The sequence below is a fragment of the Parasteatoda tepidariorum genome, chromosome 5 (assembly GCF_043381705.1).
Source record: "Parasteatoda tepidariorum isolate YZ-2023 chromosome 5, CAS_Ptep_4.0, whole genome shotgun sequence".
NCBI lineage: Eukaryota > Metazoa > Arthropoda > Arachnida > Araneae > Theridiidae > Parasteatoda > Parasteatoda tepidariorum.
The window spans coordinates 90447046-90463240 of record NC_092208.1 but is presented as its reverse complement, the minus strand read 5'-3'; the positions used below and the strand labels follow the sequence as shown (position 1 = coordinate 90463240).

The following is a 16195-nucleotide window of genomic DNA, read 5'->3' as shown; positions in this document are numbered from 1 at the left end:
TGTCCACTATTACTTATAAAAGTGCAGGCCATATGGCTAGATTCTTAAGTTCTGATAAAAGTTTTATGAGAGATCCATTTGCTTTAAAAATTTCTACTTTGGTTCGCTACCACTAGAAAGAATTATTTTCAAAATCCTCATAAGTTGGAGGGTATGTATATATATATAAAGAGAGAGAGAGAGAGGGAGAACGAAAACGAAAATGGGGGCATATAAAATAATGAGACTCTTACCAGTCGTTGTGTCCCACAATTTGAGACTCCTGTCCTGAGACATTGAATCCCAAGTTAGAAATGTTTTATTCACTGCCGTTTCAATCCTACTCACATAGCAGGAAGGATCAAAAATCGAAAACCTTTAAAAAATATAATAAAATACAAAATATTAATTTTTAAAAAAACAAACCTGAATACATTTAAAGCAAGCAATAACACTGAGTGTACCAAATTTCAAGAAAGAAGTAGTTTTGATTGAAAACACAGATTTTTGATTAAAAATTGTGATTTTTTATTGATTCATAAGGCATAGCTAGCAGTGTAGGGTTATTTATGTAGCAAATGGAGTCTATGATTTTACTGGCGCGTGCTAACTCGATTGTTGAAATTGTTATTGGCCTTTTTGCATAAACGTGGCTGAATATCCTTCATGTTAACTTCTTTGAGTGAGTCGCTGTGGATAGCATATTTTTTAGAATTCTTGTGGGGAAAAAAGTGTGTACATTAGTGGTCGTCAACTAATATTTAAAAAAAAAATTCAAATGCGATAAAAGAGCCACGATGGCTCAGGGAGATGGATCCGTGATGGACAGAGTGTTCACCTTTCAATGAGGTGAACCGGGTTCGAATCCCTGCGATGGCTGGTCGATACGAATTCCACATCCGGCTTGAACCGACCAAAGTGCTGACATAAAATATCCTCACTGGTAAACACGGATCTTGGGTTAGTTCTCTTGCCGTCAGACTAACCGTGGGAGGTTCTCGTGTTCTTCCTCTCCATGTAACGCAAAGTGGGTTAGTTCCATCAAAAAGTCCTCCACGACGGCCAATTTCTCCCAATACTTGATCCAGGAGTTTCCTTGTCTTCTGAATCGGGTTCAAAATGACGAGGATACGGAGTTGAACATTGGTAGTCATAGACCCAGAATTGAGTTTGCTGTTCAAACACTGTTGTAAAACAAAAATAAAAAGAAATGAAAATGTCTTGAATGACGAAAGTGGGATGAATAACATCAAAACAAATTGGATTATTTGAGAGCATTTAAACTTTCAGCATCCCTTAAGTTCATTATCGCTAAAAGCAAAACTCAAATTTTATCTCACGTTCTAACTTAAAATACATCTTATTACCAGTTGAAAACCAATAAGTAGCATTATTCTTTTTAAGTAATAAAAAATATCCTAATTTTTTTTTATGTGTATAAGAACTCCTTACGTATTAATTTGAAACTCCAATGAGTAGAGTATTTTTCACAACGATTTTATAACTCTGCATGAAAGGTGGTGATTACGGAACACCCTGCTACATCAAGAAAAGTAACAATTACCCTTCTTCTCCAGTAAACATGTCCCATCCGTAAATGTCACCTCTCTCTGTCGTCACAATGACTCTTTCACTCTCTTGACACAATCCTATGGCTGTGATATTGCTGTCCGGTTTCACATCCCACATAATGCATCCCGTAGTTGTATCATAGGTCGACAGAAAACTCGTACTCGGCGTCAATAAATCCTGGAAAGAATATGTATTTGTATTACTTCATATGATAAATATGACCGAAAAATCAATTGAAAATAATAATGTTAAAGAACTGCTCAATTAGCTGTATTGTGCATAGGAAGCAAGATAGAATTTACCCTAAATTTTAAAATAAGTTTTAGAGTTCATCAATAGACGGCGCTGCTAACTACGAAAACTATGAAGCAATGTTTTCAGCTACGTGGGAGACCTTTCTAATTCAACTGTAAAATGAGGGTCATTAAATGAAAATTTAAAAAAAAAAATTCAATTTTTATGATATTAAGACCTATAACATTTATGTTATTCAGAGAATGTACGTTTTTGTGTCTGATTTCTCATTTTATAATATAGTCTGCACATATTAATTAGTTCACTCCCTCTAACCATTAAAAATGAGTCATGGACGTGAAGATCCGATCATTATGTCAAAAGTTATTCAGGGTGATCCTTTTTTGGCGCATTGTTGTACATAACAAAAAGCAAACTTAGTGGTACACATATAAATATTTATACATATATCAGTTTTATATGTTGTACTAAAAGTTTCGAAGCAGTCAAATTTACATCGGATCAACAAAAAAAAAAAAAGAAAATAGAAGCATTCAGTATTTATTTTTTCTTTAAAATCAATCACCAAGAATATAGTAATTGCAATGTTTGATTTCAGTTTTGTATCAAAAAATAAGGCCCAGATATGATTCAAATCGCAAATTATAAATGACAAATTCTTAGCGACTGTACCCCTTATGAAACAAAGAAGGTTGTAAAAACATTTTCTGCATTCATAGTTGCCGAGAGCCACAATGAATTCAGATTTGAGGAAAAAAATAGAATTATAATTTTTAAGGAGAAACTTTTTTGTTTCACACTCTATTAAAACATAAAAGAGAAATTGAATTTTGTTATCTTTATTTAATAAATTACAATAAAAAATAGTTTTTGTTCTAAAAATTTTTAATACATTATTAATAATGAATGTCTATAATGGGTAAAAATTAAAGTTGTTAACGAAACGTTTACACTTGATTTTGGCGATTTCGCTGATTTTCCCCATTTGGAATACACTCATGTCCATACATTAAGGATAAGGAAGTTCAGGCACAGAAAGAGACAAAAGCCAAACAGATTTGACTTATTTGTAAAGTCTATGTATTAAACAAAAGGTAAAGAGCAAAAAAGATGCTATATGTTTGACATAATTAATAAAAATTGCGATATTTACTCCCTGGAGCAAATTTCAAAAAAGAACCTATTTGCAAAAAACAGTATAACATGGTTAATATGGAGTATGTCTCCCGGACGATGCAAAGGCCGTACAACGCCTAGGCATGCTGAGTATCAAATTATCAATCTGATCTTGGGGAATATTACACCACTCATCAAGCAATACCCTCCGAAAGTCCGGTAGACAGGTGGGAGGGGGTTGACGGGCTGCAATTCGTCGGTCAAGCATATCCCACACATGCTCTATTGGATTCAAGTCCGGTGAGTATGCTGGCCAATCCATACGGGTGATATCCTCCGATTGAAGGCATTCGTCTACAAAGCTTGCACGGTGAGGACGGGCGTTGTCGTCCATAAACAGAAATTCAGCACCCATGCCCCCCCGAAACAAACGTACATGTTGTTCCAGAATGACATCCCTATAGATGTGGCCTGTCATCGTTACACTCTGAACATGCAGGTCAGTTCTGGAACCAAGAATAATTCCTCCCCAAACGAGCCATCCTGTACCACCGTAACGAGATCGTTCAATGGTGTTGTCTTGGTGGTAACGGGTACCTGGCGCTCTCCATATGAAAGTCCGGCTAGAATCAGACTGCAAACTAAACCTGAACTCGTCGGAAAACATCACACAAGACCACTGATGCGGTGTCCACAATGCATGCTCTCTACTCCAGGCTAATCGCAGGCGACAGTGAGTTGCGGTAAGTGGAACACATCTGACAGGCCTACGAGCATATAAACGAATGTGCCCTAAGCGTCTGTACACGGTCTGCCTTGAAACTGTCGTACTAGTAGCTGAAGACAGCTGACGAGACAGGTCTGATGCTGTGCTCCGTCTGTTCCTTTTGGCAGTAACTGCCAAATACAGGTCTTCATTCGCCATTGTAACTCGGTGGCGACCTGTGCTGTAACGTCTACTCACATTACCACCATCTTGGAATCGTTGCCAAAGCCTGGAGATGACACTCTGGGTGATTCCAAGTTCCTCGGATACTTCCAGCTGGGTACGTCCACATTCCAGTCGTCCGATGATTCTGCCACGTAAAAAATCATCCAAATGCTTCCTTTGTGCCATAACTATGCGGTTAGGCAAGGTTAGCACGGAAAGGCTTTTAAAGCGCTTGTGAACAATTTTACTTCCTTGCCACCATTCCTTATATACCCCTCTCTTACACTCTCGCCATTGTGACGTACTACCAGCGTCATCTAGTGGTTTCCTGTATTTTGCATATTCTTCTTCAAGATGTGTGTGACAATTCTACAGGTGAAATTTCAATTTTAGAGTTTGATTTCCCTGTGATTCTGAATTATCCTTAATTTATGGACATGAGTGTATTTGGAATTGCGCTAGAATCCGTTGTTATCGCGATTTTCATTCGTGTAATTTTAAATATCAAACATTAATCTCCGTATTTACCTATTTTAAAAGTTACACGTTACGATTCGTATTTACGTAGTACATCGCGATTCGTATTCACGAGATTTAAAAGTTCAATATAGAGATTTGTGTTCACACTTTTTTAAAATCAATTTCGCGATTCGTATTCACGCGAGTTAAAAACCCAAAGTCACAATTCATATTAACTCGTTTTTAAAATCCAATATTGCGATATGTATTCCTGAGTTTGTAATATCAAGCATCGATTTACGTATTTATGCTGGATCTAAAAAAGCTAAGCATTGCGATTCGTATTCACGCATTCTAAACATCATGCATCGCGATTCCTATTCATTCGTTTTTAAAAACCAATATCGCGATTTTAAAATCCAATATCACGATTCATATTCTCTAAATTTTAAAGTTCAATATTGCGATTCATATTCATTCTATATTAAAATCCAATATTGAGATTCATATTCAAACAATTTTAAAATGCAATATTGCGATTGTTGCAAGAACTTTTATTAAGTTTATTAGATTTTTCTTAAATTCGTTACTATAAAAGTGCGATATTCTTCTTTGGTAGGTAATTTAATTATAAATCTTAATTCAAAAAATTATGTTAAATATGAAACATGTATGGTATATAAATTGCACATAAAATTTTCATAGTTTTTCACTTTCTGTCACAATGACTCCTGTCTGGTGTCACGAGGGTGCCAAAGACCTTTTTGACATTAAAACTTATCATTTTCTGTGTGTACAGAAGAAAGGCTTTATTTCTAAATAAATTAGAGACTGACCTTTGAAAGAGCGAAGAGCAGTCTTCCATCGTAGTTGATCTTGCTGTTTCTCGTCAGGAACTCGTGGTGCGGAAGAGAGATTTGTCGTAGGAGAACTCCCGTCTGGACACTCCAAATGAGAAGAGGATAGGGCTTCTGAAAAGTGTCGCCACAAACACACACCTCACCGTTGTCACTGACAAGTAGGCAGTGCAATTGCCTGTGTACAGAGAAGGACTCATGTACCTATAGGACCATAAGATCGCACTTATAAATGCAAACTGAAATGAGTGTCTACTGTCATCAACCTTTCATTCATATTTTGATTCATGTTATGTTATTTTAACGCGATGTAAGATACCTAATTCTACACGTGATGCAAATCCCTTTTTAGATAAACATAAAATTGTGTGAATTAAGGATATAGAAAATAACTAACATTCTACCAACATTAAGCGACCATCTTTGGCCACCTTTCAAAATGACGATGGATTGTTTCTTAAGTCAGGGCCGTTTGAAAATAAGAACCAAACTGAAGGAAATTTTCATGAAACAAATTTATCTTTTGATTCTACATACGTTTCTCTTTTTTTCAAAACAGTTGCCAAGTTTTTTTAAACACCTATCATACATTACAACTAGATTTAGAATATTCTCTTCATAGTAACTTGCCGATTGCTCCGATAACCAAGAGGTCACGTGTTTTCACTTCTTTGTCATCTCTGTACTGGTTGCAACCAAAGTGATGTTTGAAACGTAGGAAAGGAGGAAAATCACTTAGCGCAAGGTCTGGGGTGCATTGAGGGTGGTCGAAAACTTCCCAGCCTAAAGAGTCCAATAAAGCTCGGGACTGGGCGGAGGAGAGAGTCATGAAGTATGCAGCAGGTTGGTTTTTCTGCCAACTAAAAACGCATTACTGACCGTATCTCATACGCATTTCTTTAACTTGAACATTTTAAAGACTCAGAGCTGACAGTACAGGTTACCTACACAGCTGTAACTGAGCACAGTTGTTCCCAAGGCATGTTAAGATACGACGCAACCACTCGTTGCGACGCACGATAAAGCGGCCCTTACTTTAAAATAAAAAAAAACAGCCCTCGTATCTTGTACAACATAGAAACGTTAATGGTAGCCCAGCACAGCACAACTATATTTAAATATACTATTTTTAAGGAAATATTTCATTCTTCAACCCCTCCTACAATCCGGGCACTTTTAATTAGTTTTAAGCAATATATTAACCAAGTTTTTTCACCGTCTAACTGTTGCCTGCCTGAGGCTTTGCCCAAGTAGAAGTATATTAATTTCAATTTTAACTAATATCAAGAGATGTCTGCAATACTATCAATGTTCTTCAAGAATTGAATTTTAGTAATGAGTAAAAATTTGTCCGTCAGCCGTTAAATGACACAAACCACCGTTTGGGGTACTTCAGCATAATAGGCAACAGAAATATTAAAACAATTAAATACGAAAAATATTAATAAAGAGGAAAATCTTGTAATATATTCTTATACAACTGAGAAGGGTCAAAGACATGGAACAGGTGTTCTCTTCATATGGCGTATTCAAACGTTGCGATTGTGAATTAAGATTAGATTGCTTTAATTTATTGTCAGTGTTTCAAACTTTTTTCATATTGTGCATTTATATAGAAGAAAAAAAATTTCTAATCAATTTCATATCTTTCATTTTATTTACTGTTGTTTATTTCAGTTCGAAACAGAGAAAACAAAATATATAAATGCTTTACACAATTAATTTTTTAGCTTAAAAACAATAATAATAATATATGTAACTTTTAATATGTATTTCATTCAGTATTGAAATAAATTTAATAAGAAAAAAAATAAGAAGAAATTAAAATATTTAAAATAAATCGTAATTTACTTTGCAAAATGCATTTTTGTTTTCATTAATAAACGACTTTCTTAACGAATTTAATATCTTTGCATTTCATCGAACTAAATAAAACAAATGACCAAACGGTTGTAAAGAGCTTTATAAATTCAATTAGAAATAATAAAAGAAATCGATAAACTTATCATTGAATCAATCTAACCGATAGTTAATCTTTTTACCGTACGTGGCGCTACAAACGATAGGGCCAGAGTGTTGCCATTTAGACGCGCAGTGATTAAAAAATGCGTCATCTTTATATATGCTCTAGCATCGAAGCAAAACCTCTTTATATATTTCGCCGTAATAAAATCTTAACGTATAACTAACTATTCAGATCTACTTAAATTATTACTTAAGACAACCTAACAAAATGAATGTTTGTAAATAAGTTTGTTTATATTGTATTGTGAATGTTTGTATTTCTTATAGTACTTAAATTATTACCTAAGACAAACTAACAAAATGAATAGTAACTACAGTGTTGCCAATCGATAGAGAAATACGCGAGTTTATGGCGCCACATAAGAAAAATATAGGTATGTATAGACGATTCTTATTAATGAGCTTGTGCTATTACAAAAATAGTAAGAACACATTGAAGATACGTGAAAGAAAATATTAAGTGAATTATGTAACCCTTTAGTAAGTCTTTAACTCTTTCTCATTTTGATTCCAGGTATTTCCTGATATCTTGGACATAACTTTAAGTATTTTCCTGCTTTTGTTTAGTTCTCTTCTAAGAGAAAAAAAAGTGTGTGATAAATTTGGAAAGTGAGGTAAATGATTCACCTTCGCAACCTCTGAAAGTGAAAAATTTGTTATAGGTACAGTTCGTTCATCAGGAGTTGGCACTTGGCTCCATATCCTCGGATACAAAATTCATTTCAGTGCGAGAGAAGAAACATCTCCACGCTTGAAATTAAGGCAACCCTTGATGCGCGCCAAACACAAACAGTGAATTCTTTTTCAGTCATTTACTTCGCTTTGTCATCTGTTAATTTTACCTTTCCTTACTCTAGGTAATTAAATATATTTTGAATTTAAAAACGGCTGCTTTTCCAGCAAAATGTCTCAGAAAAGACAAAATATTCTCTCAAAAGAGAGAAACATCATAAAAAATGCAACCAAATTTTGAGAAGATGTAGCCAGAGCGGGAACGTTTTCAATTCCGATTTTACAAAATCAGAAACGTGCTGCTACAGCTACTGACGCTTCGTTTCGAACAATTAAGCCAACTAAAAAAGAAGATATCTCCAGTTATCTTCACCGGGAAAACATCGTTAGCTGCGTCCTGGTTGTAGAAACGCAAATTTTAGACAATTTTGATCTCTGTGTTCTTCGAAACACAGTGAATGAATTTTATGTTAAAAAAAAAATTCCATCTTTATCCCGATTGCTTTCTAAGGAGAAAAAAGTATACATTTTCCATAGAAAAGAGGAACTCTGTGGAAATATCTCCATAGTGCAGGTTTTCAGTATAAACGTTCCGAAGACCACAGGCATATATCAATGGAACGATCACGCATTGTAAGATGGAATTTCTCAGAGAAATAAGAAAATTTCGAGAAGAAAAAAGGAACATCATTTATTTAGATGAAACATGGCTGGACAGCAATCTTTCTTTCAAAAAATGTTGGACAGATGAAAAAGCTGCTGTTACTATCAAAGATAGCGCAGGATATCGCCTGATTGTGGAACATGCTGGCTTCAAATCTGGTTTCATCCCGAATGCCGGCTTGATATTTAAAGCGGGAACTGCTTCTGGAGATTGCCAGGGACAGATGAACTTTGAAACTTTCGAAAAATGGAGAAGCTGTTACCAAGTATTCCTCCGAATTCGATCATCGTTATGGATAATGCAGCTTTTACCAGACAAAAGTGCTGAATCTTGTACCAACAAAAAGTTCAACAAAAGGTAAAATGTGAGTCTGGTTAGAGAAAAAGCAAATTATACACAATTAAAAAATGCAAAAAGTTGATTTAAAAAAAAAAATAATTACAGCAAATGCACCAGCGGGAAAATTTTTTGCATTAAAGAACTTTTATAAGAACAAGGCATGATGTTTTGAGACTCCCCCCTTAACATTGTGACTTAAATCCCATAGAATTAGTTTGATATATAACGTTAGTTAGAGAAAGAAATGTGACCGCTCATATGAGCTTACAACGTCTTTAAAATCTTGCTTCAGAAGCCATGCAAGATATTGGGATTGAGAGATGGAAAATGCATTGCACACATATTGAAAACATTGAAAAAAATTATTGTTAAATTGACGGAATTGTCGAAGAAGTAGTGGAAAATATTCTTTTTCCATCGATTCTGATTCTGGCACTGAGAGAAATTCTAGTAGTGATAGTTTTGACGATGAAATTTAACTTCACCTTGTACCTCGTAGATAAATCATACATTCTTGCAACGTTCATTTGACGATGGGGTCTTTTGGATCTGGTGTAGGCTTTCTTACACCAGGAGGATGAGTAACAACAACGCTCATTTTTAAGCAAAGCAAAGTATGTGCTGAGCAAAATATGCAAAGTATGTACTGAGTGTTTTTTCTCTCCATTTTTTAAATATAAATAAGCTATAACATAATTAAGCAATTCAAATAAGTTTCTAATTGATATTTAATTTTTTACAATCCATGCATTGAAAAAAAATGAAATTTTTATTAAATAATATTTTTATTAATGAAATAATTTAAACCAGATTTCTTCATTATTAGGAAAAATATATCTTTCTTTTAATATATCATATTTATTTTACTGAAGAAAATCTTAGTAATAATTTTTGTAAGTAGTACGTAATGTTAATGATGATTTATATTTTTGTTTTTAAGAAGCCTTTATAATTTGTTAAATCTAATACTATTAAAAATATCTTTGCAGGAGTTTTTTTAATTGCTTTTGTTTTTGTGCTTTACTATTTTCTTAAAATTTAATAATTTTAGGCAAATTTTAATTTTAATTTAAGTACAGTAATTTTTTTTGTGAAAATATAGTTATTAAATAGGGTACTAGGGACGAATGAATGAAGTTCATGATGGGTACAGTTAAATGCAAATACAGTAGAGCGCCGATTATCCGAACTGCTCGGGACGGAACATGGTTCGGATAATGAAAAGTTCGGATAATTGGAAAGTTGTTTAAAATCTAGTGTCAATGATTATTATTTATGCACTAACTTCCCTTCGCACCTTTTGTAGGCTTATGACTGGCAGTACTATCTAAAGTAGCTTTAGCGTGTTTAAAAGTTGTTTTTTTTTTCAATTTTTAAATATTTTAAATTAATTTCTTTTTAAATTTTTTTTCATTTTGAATCATTTTTATCATACATATTTCAGTTTTTTATAATTTTTTTGTCAATTGCTGATTTTACCACATTTATTTTACCACATTTATTTTATTTTCCATTGTGAAAGAAATTCAGCAAAGATTTCGTTTCAAAGAAGATGCGTTTTTTTTAGCAGTCATGTATCCCTTATTCTTTTTAAATAAATCAACTGAACTGGATCAACATCATTTTTGACGTTCTAGCCAATTCATTGCTAATGAATTGCGTGCAGTTCCGATTTTCATTCAAAATTTCAGCAACAATTTCATCATTTTCATCCGAAAGATCTACTGGTTCAGAAACTTCAGTTTCGTTTGTTTTTCTGTTAAGAATTTTATTCCAATATTTAAGATTCCAAGCACTGTGAACACTAATAATTAACCATGAGTGACAACTACCCACTCCCCAATTATAGAACTTCACTTATCTATTCATAAACTCCTTCTGCATTCCAACCATTGTAGACTATCAAAATGAAGCTCGCATTCTTGGAAGATAATTTTCAGTTGTAAAGGGCTAAAGGGTTATGTAGGTTTAACTGTATGACAATACATGCATGTACGGCTACTACAAGAAAACTGCTAAAAAGGTTGTAAATTAAATATAGTCTTCAGATGTAGGGGATATTACTTATTCTTCTTAATTTAGAAAAATTGTCGATAGGTTAAAAAGTATTCTAAACTTTAAAAAAAAAAAATGAATTCAGACATAGTTCGGATAATTGGAAGTTCGGATAATAAGGGTTCGGATAATCGGCGCTCTACTAGTTATTTTAATCAAGTTTCATTACCGTGTATTCTTGTAAAACTCTATTTTTATAAGAATTTTATTGAATGAAAAAATAATTAAAATTTTTTTTGTAAAATAACGAAAACGATTAAATTTTTTACTTTCAAGCGTGAAATTACAGAATTAAAAAAGAGTTAACGATTCGCTTGTCAAAATTGTTAAGTATTGTGCTAGTCATTTACTGTTATTCCTAGAAAATAAATGAGAATTGTACATTTTTATTTTTCAATTTTCAATTCTTTTTTCCTTAAACTGATTTGCAGCAAAATTTACTGGAATAGTAAATTTGCAATTAAACTAGAGAGAAGTTATCACATAGGAGGTGTTTACTATCACATAAAAAGAATTATTAGTACTATATTGATGATGTTGCTGTAAGATCCTAAATATTACTAGATACTTCTAAAAATAACTTAATATATATATATCGGCATTTAACAAATATTAAATACTTAAGAATCAAATTTATGAAATATTAAAAGTTAAAGAAATGCACGTAAAGATTGCGAAACAAATGTTTTATTCAGACGAATGCCAAATAGCAGCCTTGTTCAGGATTGTTCACATCTCTATCCCAAAAATAACGAGATAGTATCGTCGGGTACCACGTGATGAAGGCGGAACCAAGTGCCAACTCCTGATGAACGAACTATACAAGGTTTGGGGGTTTAAAATAAATAAATTTAAAAAAACTTTGTTGTCAAAGTTGAAAACAGTTATGAAATTCGACTTCAGATGTCTTTAAAGTTGTACGTTTTAATACAAAATTTCGTTCAAAGAAGTTGATCAAACTTCAAAACATATTAACCCATTTTAGGCCAAGCATGGAAAGCATCTACATATTTTTTTATGTCTTTTTTAAAAAAAAAAAAAATAGCAAATTCAAAATATATTTGCCACCTTGGCGATTGTAGTTGGTATGACGAATCACGATACGGAAATATCCCCAAACATATGATTAATTTCAAATGGAATAAATAGAGATTTTCAAAAAAAGTCGAGTTTTTTCAATAGCAGTTTCAAGTTATAAAAGTGTAATTTAAAATTTTCTCAATAGGAAGGGTTTACATCAGTTCAATTACTATTATTTTATAGATATCTTCAAAACCCTTGACAATAGTATAAAAATAATCACAATGTTAATAAAAGCATTTATTGCGGTTACGCATCTTTGACCTAAAATGAATACACTGGCGCTCTTTTGAGGTGTTAGATCTGGAATGCACTTTTTATTAAATGTAAATAAATATCAGTGATGTACCTGTGCTCTCCAGAAAATATTCGACTTCCGACATGGCCGGAGTTTGTGTCGAACCTCAGTATTTCCTCGTGTCCTTCAGATAGAGCTAAAATACTTTTCCCGCCATCCACAACTTTCACGCCTTGAGAAACATCAATGAGTTCCTTCATTTGGGTTTTCACGATTCCTCTTGCGAGGTCCACAATTTCTATTCGGCTGTGTTTCAGCACAACTATTTCTGCATTCCTTCCCAGGGTCAGTATCCCATCTATGCACTCCACCTCTTTGACGGACGCCATTTTCTTCATCAGCGATGCGTTCCAAGCTTCTAGCTCAGTTTTTGAACTTGAATAGGTCACTAAGTACACTTCCTCACTGTTTAACCACGTGACATAATCCAAACAATCACTGTCTTTGGAAGACGGAGGGAATACCTTTTGCAAATCTGCAAGGGTACGAAAACAAGGCCCTCTCACTTGGAAATAGGGCGTCGAGTTTGACACACTTTTCACCCACAGTTTAACGGTAGGAAATTTAATATGCCTTTCTCTCTCTAAAAAGAAACCTTGCGAACGACCAGTTATTTGGGTACACAGTTGTCTGTAATCAAGCATCAGGGAATACGAAGATAACTGCAAGAATTTTCTTAGAACATCTATTTCTCTGTCATCCGGATTTTTCCGTTTGTAGAGTTTGATTTCTTCTAAGAGCAAATAAGGATCACCATATGTTACACGCTCGAGTAACCACTTACAGTTAAAGAAGTCATTTCGAACAGATATATTCAACTTGATTTTTAAATGAGTTGATTCCTCCAACTCCCGCCATCTTTGATGTTTGTAATTTGTTTTGATTTCTGTAGCCGGTCTTGCATCATCTGAAGCCATTTCTTTATTCCCCTGAACGTAGTCTAGAGTTCTTTGTAAGCATGCATGTAAACGGTCTTTTCCTAAATAAGTTCTAAAGAGTTTCCGGAAAATTTGGCACCTAAAATGGGTGAAGGCGTGTCCCTTTCTGTTGAAAGTTCTTAAAAGAGGGGTAAGATGGTGCTTTAAGTATATGAACGCCAGGCATTGTTCAAAAGCAGAACTTATTTCAGTTTCCAACATATCGAACACTTCTGATTTCATCACACCATGTTTAAAAGTTGCTAAGTTTAACATTAACAGCTCTAGAGATTTTATTCCCAGGGTACCGCTGAAATGGCTAATGTAATCAGCAATGACGTCATACAAAGAGTGCCTGGCCCAGAAGTGTTCCGGAATCGAGAGGGTTTGCCACGAACATGCCACGTGAGCAAATACATGGGCGTATCTTGGATATGAATTGTCAGTCACACATATGCGAGTGAAACTTATCTGTGCGTCCGTTAAACGGCGTCCTCTGCTCAACATGTGATGTTCAATTATCGACAGAGTGTCATCGGCATCCAAATCGGGAATTTCTAAAAACGCTGATACATCATCTGCGAGTCGCTCCTGTAAGAAAAAAATATATATAAGGCCCTATAAAGTAAATACCCTACGTTTTTATTAGAATGTAGATATTTAAGTTATTTTCTAGTTTGATTAAATTTTCTTTACCTCAAATCATAGTGGAAGAAAGATGCTAGTCTTATAAAAATAGTATTTTCGTGAAAATTAAAATTATAAATATATTTGATAAACAGACTAATTAGGCATCGAAGTTGCCAGGTACACAAAACATATATAATGTTTATTGTGGCATCACAATATATTTGATGCCACAATAAACATTACATATTTCTTAGCTTTTAAAATTTCTTTAATTTTTAAGCTAATTTTTTTTAATCATTTTTAACCGAATTTCAATTAAATAAAACCAAATATTTAATTTTTATTACATTTTATGAAAAGCGAAAATAAAATATTTTATTGTTTTCTTAACAATCAATGTAACGGCTAACTTCTATTTCAATGCTAATGCAATACTCATTAATTCGTTCGATAAGTTGCCAACCATGGATCTCTTCCCATGCTCCTAGCGGTCCGTTGGGAACAATTCATTTTACTTTCAATTCTGAATTAAAGGCGATTGAACTGGGGAGCTTTTGAGCCTCCCAGTCTCAACTGTTGAATATATATCTTTACATAATATTCTTGATGAGAAGAGAGTAATTTTTTTTTATCCCTTTGAGGGACTTCTTCTCTTTATTTTCATAATTTTTGAATGGAATCACATCCCACCCCTTCTAGTTACAAGTGTGAGTATGGGAGATCTTCTTCTTGAAGTGCAAATCTACTTATCTTACTGACGAATCGTCAAATTTTGATAGCATTTTTGTCCTGTCACTTAAATAGCACTTCCAATATGAACTTTTTTGAGGGGGTCATTTCAAATAGGTACATGGCTCACCTGTATTTCTTGCAGCTCATTACTGCCGTCACGTAATGCAAGTATCAACTTGACGTGCTGAGGTAGAATTGTTGGGAACCATTTGAGTGAACGACCGCTGTACTCTTCCACCTGATCCAGTCCGTCCAGTATGATGAGAAGAGGTCTCTCGGAACAGGCTCGCTTCAGGAGATTGGCAAAGAAGGAATTGTGTTCCGCAATACTCTGAAACACAACAGTTATACATTTAATAGAGAGATTTAGCATTCCACAAGAACGCGCACTGGAGTCGCCTTCTATTGAAGTGAACCGGGTTCGAATCCAGCGATGGCTAGTCGATACCAATTTCACAGCCAGATCGCATTGCTCACAATGCAGACGTAAAATATCCTCAGTGGTAGACAGATCACGGGTTAGAGATCCCTTGCCATCAGGCTGACCGTGTGAGGTTTTCGTGGTTTTCCTCTCCATGTAAAGCAAATGAGGGTTAGTTTCATCACAAAGTTCTCCGCGAAGGCACAATTTCCCCCAATACATGATCCAGGAGTTCCCTTGCCTTCTGGATTGGGCTCAAAATTACAAGGCTACGGAGTTAAATATAAGTAGTCGCAAAACCAAAAATTGGGAAGGCAGTTCAATTTACGTATTTTTGATTTTTCTCCTCTCAAATAATAATTTTGTGACTCGCTATACATGTTTTATACTCTTCATTTTTCATTACGTCTCTAAAAATACATATATTAAGGGTAGTAATTACGGAAAATTTTTTATACACGCGTTCTACATACAACTTTACTATAAAAAAAATTTTGAAATATATTTGCTTTCTAAAAAAAAAAATCAGATAAGCCCATTTCTCCTCTGCAATCTGGGGTCTTCTCGTGATGATTGAACAGTATACTGTTTAAAACAGGCTATAGCAAGTATAAACTCTACGTGTCACAATGGAGTGATTTTGGACGTAGCTTTCAGTACGTAAGCTCTGCGTATGCTCTGTAGGAGACTGAGAGTAACTGCGCTGCGACGTACTTGCGTAAATGTAAAATCTCTTTACTTACTCTGGATGCTAAAGATGGGTGTTTTCCGTATAAAGCAGCTATTTGTTGGCAGACACTTCTTAAGACTCGTTCTTGCGTAAAGGATTCAGTTGACACGCCAACCGATCTCAGTATGATGGGCATATTTGGAAATACTGCGCCACTCAGAACTGCGGCGACCGCCAAGAGGGCACTCTTACCCCTTCCTTGGCGACCATGCACGACCAGAGCGTGGTTCTGAGGTCCTGCGACATAATTCATGACAGAAGACAGTAGATCGGGGCGATCTTGGAAGCTCTTCAGGTGTGAACGCATTTCGTTTTCCTGCTGAATCAGTTCATCAAAAAGTTGTTGGTCTATACCTGTAAAGTCAAAACTGGTCATTTCTTTTTTTTAAAACTTTAGTATACA

At 34.5% G+C, this 16195-nt stretch overlaps 1 protein-coding gene across 1 annotated transcript in view; it reads right to left on the bottom strand.

The window, feature by feature from the left end:
- Nucleotides 1-16195, bottom strand: part of LOC107452393 (uncharacterized) — a 74321-nt gene that overhangs the window by 4360 nt on the left and 53766 nt on the right. The window contains exons 8-13 of the mRNA XM_071180770.1: nucleotides 15806-16146; nucleotides 14769-14972; nucleotides 12414-13870; nucleotides 5149-5347; nucleotides 1544-1728; nucleotides 234-355 (exon numbers count right to left, since the gene is read on the bottom strand). Coding sequence (XP_071036871.1) covers nucleotides 234-355; nucleotides 1544-1728; nucleotides 5149-5347; nucleotides 12414-13870; nucleotides 14769-14972; nucleotides 15806-16146 — 2508 coding nt within the window. The remainder of the gene's footprint in view (nucleotides 1-233; nucleotides 356-1543; nucleotides 1729-5148; nucleotides 5348-12413; nucleotides 13871-14768; nucleotides 14973-15805; nucleotides 16147-16195) is intronic.